Source organism: Lacerta agilis, chromosome 1 (assembly GCF_009819535.1).
Source record: "Lacerta agilis isolate rLacAgi1 chromosome 1, rLacAgi1.pri, whole genome shotgun sequence".
NCBI lineage: Eukaryota > Metazoa > Chordata > Lepidosauria > Squamata > Lacertidae > Lacerta > Lacerta agilis.
In genome coordinates this window covers 72,796,904-72,816,271 of record NC_046312.1, presented here as the reverse complement: position 1 = coordinate 72,816,271, position 19,368 = coordinate 72,796,904, and the positions used below count along the sequence as shown (strand labels likewise).

Sequence of the window (19,368 nt, the reverse complement as noted above, 5' to 3'; positions counted from 1 at the left end):
AATTCTTCTGCTTTCTGAAGTTGACCAGGGCATTGCCCAGACACATTCAAGCAAATACTGGTAATCATAAGACTAAAAAGAATATATGCTTTTTTAAAAAAGTGAAAACAGAGTTTCCTAGGAAACGAAATTATGCATCTAGTACCACAATCTGTGATTTGGGAGGGTTTTAAAAAAAATTTTTTTAATGCTCCTGTGAAATTTAGAGTTTGCATACATCCCTGATCCTTGCTTTTGTGCTGAGATACACCAACAAGCTCTTTAATTTGATGAGGTAAATGGCTCTCCACAGCAGCTATGCCTATTTCCATAACTCTGTAAATGCGATAATTCAGCCCTTTCTTAGCAGAGCCACCGTGGGCCTCTTTTATTGTCAGGGAAATTATAACACTGGAGCAGAACGTTCAAAGTGGAGGTTGTCTTGACAGCACTTTCCAGCTCCTACAAGATGAGAGTTTGTAACATTTGCATAAAAGACTTATAAATCAGGGGTGAATGTGGCATTGGAAAGCAGGTGTGTTGTCAGCAGTGGAATTTAAATCTGGTGCTTAAAATCCTAGATTCTGTGATTGGAATAAAGTAGGTATTTATTCTTTTTTCATATATTCTGGTTGTATTTTTTTCTTGTTCTTTCAGATTTTGTATTGTGGTTGCAGATTTTGAACATTTTTATGAAGAACACTGGCCAGTTTCATCCCTAGCAAACTGAAGCAGATGGGCGGGAGAGGGGGGGATGTCTGTAGAGACTGGGGTGGTTGGGATGTGAGATGGCCCTTGATCCTTGGTCTATTGCACCTGTAAAATGCTATGGATGCTTTGACTCTACCAGTCAGTAGCCTATAGGAATTCTAACGCAACAAGCACAACAGGCAGCAAGAAAACCTGGGAGTTCCTATGGTTCCTCCAACTCTGTTTTAGCATCCTGAGCAGCAATGAAAACAGAATCCTTCCTTTGCTATACCTTCCCCACCCTGAGCATTACCCAGGTCACATGCACCCACTTTTAAAAATCCAGTACAAAATGTGGCTCAGAACATTATGGTAGTTTTGGACCTCCCCTCCAGGTAGCTTGGGCAGTATTCAAGGTGCTGGAGGAGCAAACCAGCCCTTTTGTGCTCTACCTCTCATTTGAATAAGAACCAGTGAAGGCGGTGAATGTCCTGTGCGAGTGTCAGGAGGCGGTTGGAGAATGGATGGCAGCTAATAGATTGAAGTTGAATCCCAACAAGACAGAAATATTGTTTCTGGCGGATGGGGCAGGCAGGTGTGGGGGACTCCCTGGTCCCGAATGGGTTAACTGTGCCCCTGAAGGACCAGGTGCGCAGCCTGGTAGTCATTTTGGACTCACAGCTGTCCATGGAGGCGGAGGTCAACTCCGTGTCCAGGGCAGCTGTCAACCAGCTCCACCTGGTAACGCAGGCTGAGACCCTACCTGCCTGCAGACTGTCTTGCCAGAGTGGTGCATGCTCTAGTTATCTCCCGCTTGGACTACTGCAATGCGCTCTATGTGGAGCTACCTTTGAAGGTGACTCGGAAACTACAATTAATCCAGAACATGGAGGCTAGACTGGTGACCGGGAGCAGCCACCGAGACCATAAAATACCGGTCCTGAAAAACCTAAACTGGCTCCCAATACATTTCCGAGCACAATATAAAGTGTTGGTGCTGACCTTTAAAGCCCTAAACGGCCTCGGCCCTGTATACCTGAAAGAGCATATACTCCCATCATTCAGCCTGAACATTGAGATCTAGCTCTGGGGGCCTTCTGGCGGTTCCCTCACTGCGAGAAGTGAAACTACAGGGAACCAGGCAGAGGGCGTATCGGTAGTGGCACCCACCCTGTGGAATGAGTAATTATATAACATTTAGGAAACATCTGAAGGCAACCCTGTATAGGGAAGCTTTTTAAGGTTTAATGTTTTGCTGTGTTTTTATATATGCTGGAAGCTGCCTAGAGTGGCTGGGGCACTGCAGCCAGATGGGCAGGATACAAATATTATTATTATTATTATTATTATTATTATTATTATTATTATTATGACAGAAATGACATTATTATCGGTTCTACCAGTTTGTGATTCAAAGCAGTCCAGCATGCCTAAAACTTATCCCAGTGATAAAATGGACACTTGAATACTTAATCCTTTATAAAGCGTTCTGATTGTTTGGCTTCAAATGTGTCATATGTGAGTAATCTATAATTTTCTATAATATGAGAAAATATGTTAAATTAAAGAACATTGTGACCCTATGTGGACCTGACATTAATAGAGATGTATTTAATAGGTGTTTGATTGAGACTACCCAACTGAAAAGTATAGGCAGAGAAGTATAGGCATATATACTTGATGCACATACATTCTGATTCACAGGGGCTGCCAGCATTCAGGAATCATGAGCCCTGTGCATTTTGAGCTCTTCGGTAGGGTCAGAAGATTTATAGCCTTTTTTCTTATTCTAACTGACTCTATATGATAGCTGATCTTCGTGTAAAGTCCTGTTAGCATTCTTTCTCTCTACAAGGATAGCCCTTTCAGTTTTCTGGGTGTCTTACACTCAGCCCTACTGCAATAAGTTAGTTGTTTGGTTCAGCCCTGCCTGTCCTGTTAGCTTTCAGCAAGGCTCTGTTGCAATTGACTTGCTGCATTTTACCTTTTGAATGTTGCTTTCGCTGTGCTTCTACCAGCAGGTGGCAGAAGGAAGCTGTATTCCGAAGCAAGACGCAGGATATGAAAGCTGGACACTTGAGGTTAATGAAATGAAGTCCGATTCCACCTTGATCGTGCCCATGTGACACACGCTTTTCTCACCAGGCTATGCCAGAGTGCATTCATTACTGAGACGAGTTGTTCTCCTTTCTCTGGCACTGCAATCTCTATGACAGTGCAGGCAGCCCTTTCCTGAGTTGCCCAGGTGCCAGAACAGGAAGCCAGAGCTGTAGTGCTCTCTGACTGTTTGCAGCTAGCAGGGTGGTTACTGATTAACAGAGAGGCTTGAGGTGCCATTGTGTTTTGCCTTTATAATCTAGCTGAATCAGAGTGGGCATTTTATACCGGAATCAAATGTGAAAGTGGACTTACAGCAGCCTGGATTCAAAGCATGAAGTTGGAATTTCAGGCTCCTGATTTGTTCCAGAGTTCTGTGCAGGACTGGCTATCTTGTGGCCCTCAAAAGGTTGGACTACAACTCCCATTAGCCCCACTAGGTAGGGGTGATGGGAGTTGTAGTTCAGCAACATCTGGAGGTTCAGAGGTCTGCCCTCTCCCACTCTGTAGCAGGGAGTGCCTTCTATCAGTGTGCCCCCAAACAGCTGGACTACAATCCCCATCATCTCTGACCACTGGTCCTGCTAGCTAAGGATGATGAGAGTTGTAGTCCAAAAGCACTCTGTACTCTACTCCGGGTTTGCTCCTTAGCCTTTTCTTCTCCCAAAGATATCCCACAATGCAGCAGAGGCTTAGAATAAGAGTTTTCCTTCTCCTAGGCAGGTTCCCTTTCCAGGTTGATGAGCCTCATCTGCCCCTGACTTCCCTCTACAGCACGTGGAGAAACTGCCTTCTGCACTTGGGGTTATTTCTATATAAATTGCCCTGATTAATGTCACATTTATAATTAAAGCAAACTATCTTCCTGTGTAATGTCTCGATAATGCAGCCAACCCAGTTTTTGTACATAATTATCTCTATGATCAATACATGGCAAACCCATTGCTTGCATTTAGAAATAGCATGTATTTTGGGTCCCAAAGAAGAGAGGCTATCATACCAAAAAGGCAGGTGTGGGCTCCTCCTCCTCCTCCTCCTCCTCCTCCTCCTCCTCCTCCTCCTCCTCCTCTTCTTCTTCATATTAGCCATTCAGCACCTTTCAAGATCAGCATTCCAGTGCTATACTAGCCCTGCTTGCTGCAGTCAGGGAAATGAGATTTGCTGGAAGCTGTGAGGAGAATTTATACTGCAGTATTGCCTTGGGTGCTGTAATCCTTCTTTAGTATCTCTTTGAACTTAAGATCTGTACCTGCACAGCGTGTCAAACGTGGATGTATTCAGTTTGCGGGAAGCATTGAAAAACGAGAGGAGGAGCAGGAAGGAAGAGAACATCCAAAATCCACCAAACTACTGAGAAGCCTTAAAATCCATCTTCCTTGGATATAAACTTGAAAAGCCAGTTTTCATGGACCGTGCAGCTTAAAGCTTCAGCTGATGAATGTGATTATTTCCTTGGTATTGACTTCTTAAACGATACCCAGTGAGAGTCTTTGGTACAGTGGGAACGTGGTGGATTTGGGCTGTAGGATGCTGGCCCTTCTCTTAGCCAGTGGTGGCTAAACTTGGCCCTCTAGCTGTTTTTGGACTACAACTCCCATCATCCCTAGCTAACAGGACCTGTGGCCAGGGATGATGGGAATTGTAGTCCTAAAACAGCTGGTGGGCCAAGTTTGGCCACCACTGTCTTAGACAGAGTGGGGTGGCCATGGTGGCAACAGATTTGGAGGCAGCAAATGGGGAGTTGTGGTGAGGCCCTCTGTGCTGCCTGCTTCCCTCAGGTGTGGTGGAGGTTGATGCCCCAGTGCAATTTCTGAAGTAAAATTCAAATGTAAGTTCCGTCAGCTTCTGCATGTGAAATGGGGCCAGTAGGGAGGACCTTTGCTTCATGCTGCAAAATGTATTGGACTAGCCCTTATGTAAAAAGTTTGCTTCAAGTTCCTGCTTGGTTGAGAAATTTGCTGAGTAGCCTCAGGCAATTTGTTCAGTGGCACAGTGGCAACGAAACTGAGCTGCGAATCAGGAAGTCCTATGTTCAAATTCTGCTTCTGCAATGAATTTGCTAGGCGGTGTTAGACAAGCTACTGTTTCTGAACCACGGCTCCTCCCCGCTCCCCATCATGAACTGCCGACATTTTCTTTACCTTGCCTTCTGTGAAGCACTTTGAACACACTAACATGCTATATAGATTATTATCACATCACCTAGCCTACCTCATAGGGTTGTTGTAAGGGTAAAATAGGAGAATCCAATGTGTCCTTGGAGAAAAGGTGTGGTATAAATACAAAAAGATCAATAAGGTAGTATGTACCTGAATTGGGTGCACACAAGATATTAGGGTGGGCCCTGTAGATGTTAAAAATGAACTGAAGTTCTGAGCATGTGTATATGTATATTTTTCATATGTGTCTTTCACTGGATTCATTTTACCTGTTTACCATGTAAAATATATGACTGTGCTCCCAACACTCTGCAAAATACACTTCCTCTTCTGTTATTCTCCCTGGTGCCTGACTTCTCCAAGACTACTTGACTGCTTCCCAAATTGATTGCTTTAGCCGAGGGGGGTGGTTTGTATTTCTGGACCCTAACACACCATTGGTCTGAGGAAGACTCCATGCCCTTAAAGAGAGAATGAGTTTTTTTGCTGAGCTGTTTAAGAAACACATTTATACCTCCTCAGTAAGCCAGCTGCTCGTGGCTTGCCAGTTGATCCAGTCCTCCCACCAGCGCTGTGTGTTTTTCTTCTTGGGACTTAGGTGAGCCCTTTGCATGTCTCCTATTGACCCCCCCCACTTGCTGTTCTAAGAGGCTGAAAGAAAGTAGAAACTCTGTGATTCCTAGATTAATGATTCTTGACTTGGGGGGAAAGGATCTAAGCCCCAGTGTTGGAGTCAAAGTCTGTCCTCTGAGCACCCATCCGTCTTTTCTCTCTTTAGCCTGTTACAGCAATCAATTTCATCGGACTTTGTTGCTGGTCCCACTCCATAAAAGTGGCTTTAGCTCTCATGATTCAAGAGCTGGGAAGCTCAGATTTACTCCATCCTCAGATTTAATTCCCATGATGTTAAGGAATCTGCAGTGTAAATTTGCAGTGCGGAACCTGAGCTTGAGAATGCAGTCAAATTTCCCTGCTGAAAACATGGCCTGTTTCTACATTAAAACTTGCTCGGTAGAGAAAGCCTAACCAGATAAAGAAAAAGAAGAAAGCATACGATTTTGCCTTTCAGGAAAGAAAAGCATAACTAATTTGAGTAAGCTTGCTCTCTGTTCAATGAGCAATTTTGGGGCGGTAGGGAGCAGATGGAAAAGCCACTTGTTGAAGTAGAAAGGGGAAGATGTAATGCTTGACCGCGTGACCTTTTTCACACTTGCTGCTAAGAAAATGATTAAAATAGAGTGCTTTGTTTTCAGTGAGTCTGAGTGGCACTGCTTTCACAAGTAGCATGCTGACATTTCTGCAAAAAAGGCAACTGACAAGTTGGGATATAGAAAATATGGAAAGGATACAAAACTGCAAATGACACAAACGTCTGTTTTGATGATTGGCGTGATTTCCCTCTGTTGTTCCTTATTTGTATTTTGTTTTATTTCTAGTATGTGTCACGCCCACTGTCATTTTCACCTTTGCCACCTGCGGTTACCACAATGACACCCCTTATTGGCCTTCCTGAGTCACTAGGAAAGGCGTCCATAACCCAAGGAGACAGCTGCAGCTCCTTTGCAAGCCATTTTTAGAAGCACTTTCTTCTCCATTATGTGATAGGCCCTACACATTTTTCAGGATAAGGTTTCTTTCGGGAGGTCAGCCATGGCCTCCGGGGTGTCCTTTCTGGCCATCTTTTAACTCTTCCTTGCCTCATTCTGAGTATAATGGCCATCCATGTGCTATCGAAAGATAGCAAAGTAGTTTGTTCACACACTGGTGGGAGCGGGGGCGAGGCACCTACCTTTTAAATAATCAATTTGAAAGAATACAAAAATACAGGAAACCTTAAAGTTTAATGCAACTTGTTCCAGAGAAGCCGCTGAAATAGAAGCAAATTCCTAAATGTATAGCTATGTACTTCTCTGGTTACCACCATTATGTCAGTCAGTAGAATACATACATATACTGATAAGAATCACTTATAATAAAATGTAAGCTATTGACTAAGTAGCAAAGCGTGCTTTGTCTCCTCACACGAGCTGCAATAAGAGTTTATTGCACAGGTTTCAGCACACAGTGTTTCTACAAGGGTTAAAACTTGCAAGTTTTCTGGAAGGCTTGGTATAGATAGGTTTTTCCCATTGCGACTGAGCAAAGAGTATATTTGTTTGTTATTGTAAGGTTGGATTTGTTGTGTTATAAAAGGAAAAATTAATAAAAATTATACCTGGGGGGAGGGGAGAGAGAGACAATGTATTTGGCAGCCTTCCATAAATTTGGCAACTACTTCCTCACTCAGCAGATGGGGAGCAGTTGGGCAATAAGTACAAACCAATTTCTATTTTCTAGTAGTGACCAATGTTGTTTAAGCCAAACAATACACTTATATTAAATTTATATATATATGCCTTTGTTTTGTTGCAGGTGCTCATCAACAAAACCAAGATGTCTGAGTAAGTTACTGTTGTGTTTATCTTGTGGAACACATTTTCAAAAACACAATTCTAGAGCTTCAATTTTTTCTTTCAATCCTATCAACAAGAAGTTATACTTTTCTGCACTCCCATCTGCCTAGCGCATGTGCCGCATCGGCTTCTCTATGCATATCGTCAGCTGGATGGAGAGACACACGTGCAAATAGATCGTGTGTTGTCCCCAATGCCACCCAGCGGCTGGAGCTGTGTGCAAAGAGCTCTTTCAAAAAGTTACAATTCTTCTGGTTTTTTTAATTCTCTTTCCCCTCCCCTCCCCCCCGCCAAATTCAAAAATGCTTCACCCACTATTGCCCCAATTGCTCCATGCTCAGTCTTTTGGATCAGAGAATCTGTCTTTTTATTCTTGAAACTAACCATCTGTTTTTCCTTCCCTGCTTTCTGCTTGTGTCTATTTCTTTCTCCCAAACCAGTGAAGAAGTAAGTTTCCCTTTCTATTTTGGCTGGGGTGGATGGGAGTGAGGTTCATGGGCAGAACTTTGGATCAGACTAGCAATGGCATGGTAATGCTATCAGTCTGGGATAAACCATGCCCTCTTGGAGAAGATCTTGTAGGGCAGTGAAGATTACTCCTCAACCAAAATGCATTGTCTTTCCTCCTCCTCCTCCTCCTCTATAAGCGAGTTTCAAACATTCCATTCCACCCTCCCAACATTCCATCACAAGAATGGTGCTATGGAAATGAAGAGACAACTGTGGGTGTGTGTGGGTGTGTGTGCACGCACGCGCACGCACACACACACACACACACACACACAAACACACCTGTCAGTATACATGCAAATTTAGGCTCTCCTGAGTGGCACCTTTTAGTGCAACCGTTTCATTTTTCTTGCATAAATGAAAGGTTCTAACTAGAAGAAGTGAAATGCTGTCCCACTTGGGAACGATGCCATAGGAAAGCTTGCACCCCCATCTTTGATACTGGGTTGCCTTGCACCGCCCCGTCAAAAAACTTCCAAGGTGTGCAATGATAATAATAATATTATAATAATTTATTACTTATACCCCCCCCCATCTGGCCGGGCCTCCCCAACCACTCTGGGCAGCTTCCAACAATGATCCTCCATGCAAATCTCACAACTATGTTTCACTCAAAGCCACCACCCCCGAACACTACTTCTGCTATAATAGGTGGTTCAATAGTAGTATTTTAAAAAATCCAACAAGAGGATGAAGTGCTCTTTGGGGGCTCTTTTTCTCCTGTTTGCCATAAGGAAATATGGACACCAGGCTGACTTAGAAATTATGTTAGCAGCTTCTGTGGGTATTAATAGATTACTCACAGAAGAGCTATTAGAAGGGAGCTCTAGGGACTGGCGTTGACCAGAAGGCTGATCCCTGCCTCTTTAAGCTGCCAATATGTTTGTCCACATTTATCATCTAATCTCATCCTGATGGAAGGCAGTGAAAGCAGAGACACTAGAAGTTGAGATTAGCAACAATGGTCTACTTAGGGCATTAAAGAGTACCTTGTGCACCTTCAGAAAGTTTTAGCAGGGCAAGGCATGTGTTACTTCTGCTCTGCCCAAACTTTAGAGAAGATTGTGCAGTCTGGAATGCCCTCTGGGGATCTGCAGAGAGGCCTAATGCAGCCTGGTTATGCAGGTGAAGCTGAGCATTGCTGTGTATTCTCTGAAGTCTATGACATAGCAAGGGGTCAAGGGCATCACTGACCCTACTTGACTGGATGCTTCTGTGCATGTGAAGTAGCATGTTCAGGCAACAGCAGGCCTTTCCTCACAAGCATAGAGGCCTTTGGCAAGATGCAGTCAGTGATCTCACTGCCCCCTTGCCATGCCAGAGGCCTGCAGGCATACATGATTATGCCATGATAAATCCTGGATGCCATTCCAGAAGCTGCTGAAATGGAGTAGGTGAGGTCCCTGTCCTGCTCCAAAAAACTTACTGTTGTAACTGGAACATTTGTTAGCCCAAATTTTGATTGTAGCAGAATATGTCACACTTGGTCTGCCTCTGTGATGGTTTTGGACTGTTCAGTGTTAGGTTGTTGTGGTGGTGGTTGACAGCATGTACGCCTTCATTCATTCATTCATTCGTTCGTTTGTTTGTTTGTTTCCCATCCCTCCTATTTATCTAAAAGGATCCCTAAAGTAGCTTACACATAAAATAGCAAACTGCCGTCAGAACTATTAAAAACCATTAAAGCCACCCAATTAAGACCACTAATCAAAATTGAGCAACTAATACAAGAGAACAAACAGACATTAGTTTTGCAGTCTTAACAAGTAGGTAACCCCCCTCAAGGGCTTTATGGGGAATGTTTTTTATTTTTATTTTACCAGATCCCTAACAGTCAGAAGAGAGGTGTCTTGGTGGGCTTCCTTGGATGGATAGTTTCATAGTGAAGGGGAAACTACTAAAAAGGCCCTGAGTTTTGTAACCACCTTCTAGGCCTCAGAAATCTAGAGCAGCTGAAGAAGGGCCCATCTAAGCATACAGGAATTACCATATGGGTTCCTTTTCTTACTGGTGTATTTGGTTTCTCTTCTTTTCACTTGGGAGCAAACTTTCCCTCTCTTTTGCTTAGTCCCCACCACATTTATTGAAATGGAGTTTCCCATGGGGATAAATTGCACAAGAAAGAGTTACAAAATGGGCTTATGGAAGAAGCATCTCATAGCATATGTAGGAATACTAATGATAGATTTTGACCAAAGCCTACTGCAGTAGAGCCAAGTTTTTCCATTGCCTTTAAAAGTCACTTTTAAAAGGCCAAATTCTGGTCTGGCTGCCCCCATACTGTGGTGACCTTATCAGATTTCTTAAACATTCATGACTTGGATGGGATGCCCTCAAATGAAAGTACAGCAAGCGGGTCAGGGAGCTATTCAAAACATGAATGGCTATTCCCTCTGCCCCAAAGCACCAGAGATAGAATGTGCTGTTGTTATGAGGAGCCAGCTTGCAGAAGCAAAGGGTCCAATTAGCATCATTTGAGGGCAAATCTTGACATCTATACCCAATTGCCTCTTGAAGCAATGTCAAAAGACATGCCTGGGGGAGGGGGAGAAATCCCGTGGCTGTGACTGTGAGAAGGACAAAACACTTAAGTAACCCACTTCTTTCTCATTTTGCTTCTTGCCATTTCAGAAAAGGAAGAGGGCAATCACTGCCCGCCGGCAGCATCTCAAGGTACCTTTTCTCTCTGGTCGTTCCTAACAAAACAATTTCTGTTTCCTTCTTACTTTTCCCCTTTGATAAGAGATGTGGATGGTAAAAAGCTCTAAGCCTCACAGCACTGAACTCTGGCTGAGTGGCCCCTTTTCCAAAGGGCTTCTTGACATCTACAGAAAATTGGCCAGACTATTCCACACTAAGACCCCTTTCTATTGTTGCTATTCATCTACAAGAGCACTTTTAAAATGTCAGACGCTTGACGGTATGGATAGGGAACTGGTGGCCTTCCAGATATTGCTTAATTACAGCTCTCGCCATTCCTGACCACTGACAATGCTGGAGGGGAGGTGTAGCTCAACAACAGTGGTGGGGCACAGCGTCTGCCATGTTTAACTTTTCAAGTACAACAGCCCCACACTTGCCATGGCAGTGGCAGAAATGATGGCAGTTTAGACACAGAGCTGCCACCGTCATGTGGAAGAGGCCCCCTCACCTATATGTCAACAGGGAAGGGGGCAGATGGATAGATGGTGTTGAGACTTCTCCACCACACCTTTCCCCCCAAGGTTGTTTTTTTTTTTTTTTTTTTTTGCCAAGCTGAGGCAACTTGTGGTACTGGAGCTGATCTGAGGAGAAAGGCGCTCAGGGAGAGAAACTGCATGGACATAATCCACAAGTGTGTGTGTTGAGGGTTTTGAACCTCTCACATATGAACCCTTTTCATTGCTAAAATCAGTGCCTACCCTCTCTTTCTACACGATTGGTGCAGCTGCATGTTTAAGCAAACAGAACATCTGCTGTTACAACTAGCTTGACTGATTCCAATCATTATAGTATTCATTTTACGCAGGATACTGAAGCTATGGGGCAGTGGCTTTCCCAAGACCACCCAGTGAAGTCATGGCAGAGCCTGACTTGGGGAGCCTGACACCAGAAATGAGGAGCCTGTGAACCTCTAGATATTGTTAGCCTACAGCTCTCAGCAGCCCTGACTGTTGGCTATCCAGATTGGGGTTAATAGGAGTTGGGAGTTCAATAAAATCTGGAGGGCCACAGCAGACCCATGCTGGCTCTGCCCAGTCCATTTCTCTATGCCCAGCACTTCACCCTGGTGGGTGTTTGTGTATCATTGTGTATGATGACGATTGCCTTGAGAAGTCGTTCTGCTCCCCCAGTCATTGTGCTTGTCCCAACTTTATCCTCCAGAGTGTTATGCTCCAGATTGCTGCGGGTGAACTTGAAAAAGAAGCTGTAGCCAAAGAACAAGAAAAGGCCAACTACCTTGCAGAGCACTGTCCACCTCTGTCACTCCCCAGTTCCATGCAAGAGTTGCAGGTAATAATTTAATCTCCTCCATTCACTGCTGCACAAGAACTGCAACATAGGATGTCAGCTCTAAGGTGTAATTTCATTCACCTCTAGTTTGGTCTCAGTCCATTGCCTGCTCCAAACAATCTTCAAAGCCAGAGGTCTGGACATGCCTGTGTAAATGATAAATCTCCTTTCACACTAGGTCTTCACAGAGCACGTGAGTTAATGCATATTGGTTCAGACAGTGATTTTTATTTTATTTTTTAGAACACATCTGTGCTTAACAACTTTTCCTGTTCATACATGATGCAACGGCTTTGGTAGAAACAACTACATAGAACAAGGGTGGGGAAGTGTTGCCCTCCATATGTTGTTGGACTCCAACTCCCATCAGCCCCAGCCAGTTTAGCCAATGTTTTGGAATAATGGGAGTTGGATGTCATAAACAGCTGGAGAGCACCAGGTTCCTTTCAAATCTGACATAGGACATTTTATCAGAATCCATAGTGTTGTTTAGTGATCAAGGTTGAGATATTGAGTTGCAACATTTGTTATTGTATTTTTTATGGATTATTTGCTCCTATGTTGCTTTTGAAGCAAAGGCATCATTTAAGTAAGGTTGGACTGTATTTCTAGGGCTGTACACACACACTCCCTGTCATGTTCAGCTCCCATGTGATCCCCCCCCCCCTCAGAATTGCCTGGTCATTGCTTCTGCACATTGAGTGACTGTGCGTGCTTATTAAAAAGTAAGCCCTATAGTGTTCAGTAGGGCTTACAACTGTTAATGGAGAAATCTGAGGGCTCCCTTGGACAAGAAAACAAGGACACCAGCCAGGAATACCAGAGCAAAACAGCAGCCAGTAGGCTTGGTCTTTATTGAAGACTGTCGCGACAGGACTCCCACCTGCCACCAGGTGTGAAACAAGATGGAAGCCCCGTACAAAAGAGAACCCAAACTTTTATTAGCTGCTAATTCCCATGTTACACCCCCAAACTACATCACTAATACATCATGGTTACATCATGGAAGGGGAGGTCTGGTGGCAGTAATCTGAGCATCCTGGACCCTGCCCCATTCCTCCCCTTGCCCTCCACCACACACCCATCACGTGAAACAAAGGAGATATTTACATTTCCCTGTTCCCCAGCCAAGTTAATCACACCCCTTTGTCTTTATCTGGGTTTGTTATTTCTGGAATGGCTACCTGTTGGGCACTCAGGCATCAGGATGCCAGGGATTATCATTCAGGCAGTATGTAACCAGAATTAAGTATGTAACCAGAGGTACCACTGTATCAGGTTTCTTGTACTGCAATGAAATCTGGTTCAGTGAAGGAGGTGGCTGAGAGTGCAATCCTAGGGACACATCTATGAACTAAGGACAGTATTCAGCTAAGTGGTTGTAATAGGGCAAGATTAGCACTAGTTCAATGGGATACCCCCCCATCCAGCCCTGTTCATGCCCCTACAACATCCCCAAATCTGCTCTGGAGGGTTAGGGGAACCCACAGAACAGATTGAAGGGTCATTTGGGGCAGAAAGAGGGGAGGGTGAGCATTCCATCATGCAATGACAAATTTTGTGCTCATGGAACGTTCTCCTTAGCTCTACTTTGACAACAAACCCAAGTGCCACAGAAGTACCGGTAAGTAAAGAAAAAGAATTAAGCTGTAAATTATATCAGGTGTGAATCAGGATTCCTTGGCTGCAGTCCAGGGCACACTTTAATGCAAAACTAGCCATTCAGTAACACACACACACGAGAATCCCACTTATTTATTATATTTATACTCGGCAATCCTATGCATACATTTGCCAGAGAAGTAGGTAAAGGTAAAGGACCCCCGGATGGGTAAGTCCCACTAAATTCAGTGAGACTTACTTCTGAGCAGACAGGCACAGGATTGAATTGTGAAAATGCTCTCCACTTGATTTAGGTTCTCAGATTTTCAAAAAAGCAGCTGGACTGAAGAACTCACTGTGACCACTTCTGAAAATGTGTATCCAGACCTCTGTACTGAAAACACATAAAATATAGATTTCCCTACAGAAAGACTGGGGAGGAAATGCCATATAGGTTTGAGCAACCCTCTTCAATAAACTCTCCTTGTTTCTCAACAGGATTTTTGCAAAAAACTTCATGCTAAGGTAGAGGAGGTTGATGAGGAAAGATACGACACAGAGGTTAAGTTACAGAAAACTACTAAGGAGGTAACCCAGCTCTGTGCTGTATTGAGTGTGTGTTTCAATTTCTGGGCTTCATTGTCCTACTTTTGTTTCCAAAGAGTGGGTTGGGTCCAGAAGGATACAATACTGTAACTTCTTGTGTATAGCTCTTGAACAAAGGCAAACTTCCACAAATGGATTCAAAATTACATTTCTAGACTGTTGGGGGTCTCAATTTCTGCATTAAGGGTGTTCATGTAAAGCAAGGGTCCCCAAACTAAGGCCTGGGGGCCAGATGCAGCCCAATTGCCTTCTAAATCCGGCCCACAGATGGTATGGGAATCAGCATGTTTTTACATGAGTAGAATGTGTCCTTTTATTTAAAATGCATCTCTGGGCTATTTGTGGGGCCTGGTGTTTTTGCATGAGTAGAATGTGTGCTTTTATTTAAAATGCATCTCTGGGTTATTTGTGGGTCATAGGAATTCGTTCATTTTTTTTCAAAATATAGTCTGGCCCCCCACAAGGTCTGAGGGACAGTGGACCGGCCCCCTGCTGAAAAAGTTTGCTGACCCCTGATATATAGGGTCATACCTGAAATATACGATGTGTGTTCAGTAGGATAAGAAACCACCAAGAAAATATGCAAGGCTGGCACCTCCCACCTAGAAGAAAGTGTTTACTTGTTACTAGGGGTAGTTGCATTGGTACATTGACACCAATTTTCTAAAAAGTGTAAAAAGGAGGAAGAAGACATGGAACAAATTACGTTTTGTAATGTTCAAATTAGCTGTGGGAGGGTTAGTTCCTCTTTTGTGAGAACAGAAGCAGAGCAATAGGAGACAACGTTTGGGATTAAATGCAGTCTTTGCCATATATTTGTAGTACATATTTGTAGTATATCACACAAAAAGAGTAGGTACAGACATACCCTCAGTGTAACTCCTAGAACTACTTTCCCTTTGTATCCTTCCCTCAAGTGCCTGCTTCTGTCCTGTAATTTCTATATACTTTACTTTGTCAGGCTGTGTCCTATAATTGAGTAGTGCTTTGTGCTGTATCCCTCTAATCTAATTTCAGCCACCTTTCCCACCCTTGCACTTTTTTCTTCCTCTGCCTCTCACTCTAGCTTGAAGATCTGAGCCAGAAACTGTTTGACCTGAGGGGCAAGTTCAAGAGGCCACCTCTGAAGAGAGTCCGTATGTCTGCAGACGCTATGCTACGTGCCCTTCTGGGCTCCAAACACAAGGTCTGCATGGATCTTAGAGCCAACCTGAAGCAAGTCAAGAAGGAAGACACTGAAAAGGTATCTAAAGGGGGTTAAAAGAAGCATCCACTATGACTTTGCTGTGTAATTTAGCAAAGCTGTCTACCCAAATCCTGATTTGTAATGAAACTACCGTACATGTCAAAGACATGGACACATTGTGTTTAGGTCTGGTATCTACTGCCCTGAAAGTTTTTCTCCCCTTAGTGCCCCAGTTACTCAGTTTAGCATTTAACAATGTTCCTTTACTTCATAGGTAGGCAAACTAAGGCCTGGGGACCGGATCTGGCCCAATCGCCTTCTAAATCCGGCCTGTGGATGGTCTGGGAATCAGCATGTTTTTACATGAGTAGAATGTGTCCTTTTATTTAAAATGCATCTCTGGGTTATTTGTGGGGCATAGGAATTTGTTCATTCCCCCCCCCAAAAAAAAATAGTCCGGCCCCCCACAAGGTCTGAGGGACAGTAGACAGGCCCCTTGCTGAAAAAGTTTGCTGACCCCTGCTTACTTCTTCTTTGCATTCATTTCCTTGTCACTAGCAACTAGCCTCAGGTTCTTTCTTTTGTTTCACCTGGTAATTGTCTAAAGTAGCTCAGTGGGGGGAAAGCCTGCTGTGCTTTTTATACTTTTTTTTTTTTTTGCTACTACATATTTCATTTTACTTAAGAAAATTACGTCAGTTTTTTTTTTTCATTTTACCTCTTGGAGGCATGTAGCTATTAGTACTATACTTGCAGATGCAAAAATACAGGCAATGACTTTTCAGTCCAATCTAGACTGCAGTCCTGTACAAACATATCTGGGGATAAGTCTGACTGAACATAGTGGGGCTTGCTTCTGAATAGGGTTGTGCATTAATTTAAAGCCACAGATCACAAGTAAAATAACATAAATTGATTCTTCTGTTTTACCTCCCCCCTCCTCCAAATGGAGTCTTGAGGCAACTTACGGCATTGGTTAAAAAAACATAAAAAATATTAAAGCCAAAATAAAATACGAAGCTTTAAGACAAGCAGTGCACAGTAAAAGGAAGAACTGTCAACTATTCATAGCCCTGCAATTTTTTCCTGTGTCCCTAACCACTCCCACTAAAACCTGTCAGAGTGAAAACCTACCAATTTGCTTCCTATGAATCAGCAAGAAACATGCCGTGTGGGTTTCTTAAAGGAGAACATCTCCAAGAAGCACACTGATAACAATGGTAATAAAGAACCATTACTGAGATAATGGTGAATTTAAAAAAGGCCACAATTAGACAACAGTTAGTTTTTAAAAATTGCAGTTTAAGTCAACCGGAAGATGACAGGAACCAGGAAGGGCATCCAGCTTAACCAAGCAGTAGGTGACTGCAAAAGCAGTACTGTACAGTCAGTTGACTTCCAGGGTTTTCTGATCATGAGGTTGTACCCAACTCTGTTTTACTTAGAGCAGACACATAACAGTTAATGGACTCAAGTTAGTAATGTCTATTAATTTTGGTGGGTCTGCTCACAGTATGACCAACACTGGGTGCAACCCATAGTGTCCAAGACTCTGAATTGTGTCTGGAAGAGTAATCAGTTTTCATGTCTTGCTGTGTTTTGTGTTGAGTTTTATGCTGTTTTGGGATTCATAGATGCCAACACCTACCTTTCCGGCTGAGAGCTTGTGAACCAGCCCCATATAACAGACACTCTGTGTTCATACACAAGTGCTTGTAGCATTCTGTCTGTCAAACAAGGCTGTGTAAGGAAAAGCAAATGGATGTGGCCCTTCATTCAAGGACATTGACCAAGCTCGAATGTTTCTCCCCTTCCTCCCATAGGAGAAGGATCTTCGTGACGTGGGTGACTGGAGGAAGAACATTGAGGAGAAGTCTGGCATGGAGGGCAGGAAGAAGATGTTTGAAGGTGGCGAGTAATAGGAACCATGCAGCTGTTCAGTCCAATCCTCATCCCCCATCCAAGTCCCATTGCTCCTTTTCCACCTATCCTGCCACCTCATTTTCTGCTAATCCTTTACAGCGCTGTTTTTGGGATGACTTTCCTCAGGCCACCATTGCATTTCATAGAGCAATCCACCTTACAGACCCTACCCGTGTTGTTGCTGGAAAGACAATTGTCTTGAGCTGTGAAATGTCTTAAAACCCATTTTCCAACAATGGTAGCTGCATGACCTGAAACAATCCAGTCATTAAATCCTGTAATTTGGTAGGACCTGTTGTTACAACTAAACTGATGTAAATAAAGCTTTGGAAGTGTGGCCGAATTTGTAAGCCTTGGGAGGCTGAGGCGCAAAATGACTTTGTGTCGTGACTGCGTTGCATTTTCCTGACATGGAAACTGCAGATAGATCTCTCTCAGATACAAACTGCAGTTGCTGTTTTGCAATGCATACATAGAGGATTTCCTTGTGGTGTTTTTGTATTATGTGTGCCGTGGAATTAACTCTTGCCTTTGAGAAGAGTTCACAGAGTTTGAATGTAAGCAAGTTTGCAGCTGCACTCCAAATTATTTTTTGCCTCATAGCCACCTGCTTCTGGAGCACTAGGGACAATTTTAGGAGGCACTTGTATGATCACAAAACAGCAATAGCTATTACTGAATGGGTGAACAAGCTACTCAGCTGCAGATCAAATGTCCATAAAAGCTTCTATCTTCAGGACCTTGCTCTGTCCACAGGCCGAAAGGAAGAGAGGCTTTTTGGGTGCTGCCGCTGAATAGAGCAAAATGCTTCTGGTGCCAGTTGAAGAGAGTAGCTTGTTTTTAAGGTATTAGCAGGCAAAGGATTAAGCAGGATTATCCATGTTCTCACTGCAAGGACATTTTCTTTTAGCATAGTCATCATTATTGACATCAGGGAGGGTTACTCGAAAAACTACTCTGCCTGCCTCACACCTACAAAATCTGAGCAGCTGCATGTGACTTGTTCTCAGTGTGTCTGCCGGGCAGGCTAATGAGATGCTCCATCCCAACTATGGCAGTGAGAAACCTTATTAGATGCTGAACATAATGATTGACTGGCCTTCCAGTCACCTGTGAGACTCAATCTATTATTATTATTATTATTATTATTATTATTATTATTATTATTAATTAAATTTGTATAGCCCTTCATCTGAACATCACAGGGCAGTTCACAACAATCGGCTGCTTCAGTTAGATCAAGCTTACATGTGGGATCTCAACAACAAAACGTTGCAGTGTGGAGTGTCATTCATTCCATTCCAGGCCGCCTTAGTTTTTCATTACGCACCACTGCCTCACTCAAGACTCAGTCAGCATTTGATGGTCACAGAGCATGCTCAGTCCTCAAAGCTCTCTTATGTTCTCCTCCCTTCCTTAGGCTTTTTACTGTTTTGGCTTCATAAGCAATAGCACTCACAACCTGAACTTTGAAACCAAGAGAATGATACAGTATGTCCTTAATGTTGAACAGGCCTCACTGGAGTTCATGCATGGGACTGGGCAGTCAAAGTTTGATAATAGGCATAATGGATCAGAACCTTTATTGCATTGCCACTATGATGACCATCACTTCAGTTCTCCATTTCCAAATGGACTGCAAACCCCAATCAGATTTATTATTATTATTATTATTATTATTATTATTATTATTATTATTATTAAAATAAAATCCAAATTAAACTACAATTATAAAAACCAAACAGAATTACAAATTTAGTGAAGAGCTTCATATCAAAATATGCACAAATGTAAATACCACAAGAGAACAAGAGAGCACATATAAATACCGGTACCAAAGATTCACTGTGATTTGCAAGACATTTCCTAGAAACGAGTAAAATACAAAAATAAGTACAGTATCTTAAAATTATGGCCATGCACTCCAACAAAACAATAAAGCATCTATTAGCAGAACTTCTCATGCTTTATGAACCCACTAATCTAACTCAGCTACCATTAACCTCAATTAGCTAATGTACTACTTTTTGGAATGCAGCTATTATTTGGGCTGTTATCAGCAAATTGACTATAATTTTAGTTTCGTTCCAAAGGATTAGAGAATGATGGTTTTGAATGGTATATCCCAATATTTGACTGAGCATGCTGAGAACTCCTGCTGAGGGAGCTA

At 43.1% G+C, this 19,368-nt stretch overlaps 1 protein-coding gene across 2 annotated transcripts; it reads left to right on the top strand.

Annotated features, from left to right (window-relative positions):
- The first annotated feature begins 5,405 nt into the window (after window positions 1-5,405).
- Window positions 5,406-17,535, top strand: TNNI2 (troponin I2, fast skeletal type). 2 transcript variants are annotated; one of them, XM_033154986.1, is made up of 8 exons: window positions 5,406-5,523; window positions 7,338-7,366; window positions 7,819-7,829; window positions 10,520-10,561; window positions 11,753-11,881; window positions 13,982-14,071; window positions 15,156-15,332; window positions 17,099-17,235. In XM_033154986.1, the coding sequence occupies exons 5-8, from the start codon at window positions 11,759-11,761 to the stop codon at window positions 17,192-17,194; spliced, it is 486 nt and encodes a 161-aa protein (XP_033010877.1). In that variant the 5' UTR covers window positions 5,406-5,523; window positions 7,338-7,366; window positions 7,819-7,829; window positions 10,520-10,561; window positions 11,753-11,758; the 3' UTR covers window positions 17,195-17,235. The 2 variants fall into 2 exon arrangements, with proteins under 2 accessions (XP_033010877.1, XP_033010869.1); XM_033154978.1 differs by having other exon boundaries at window positions 5,407-5,523; window positions 7,819-7,825; window positions 17,099-17,535.
- The last annotated feature ends 1,833 nt before the right edge of the window (window positions 17,536-19,368 follow it).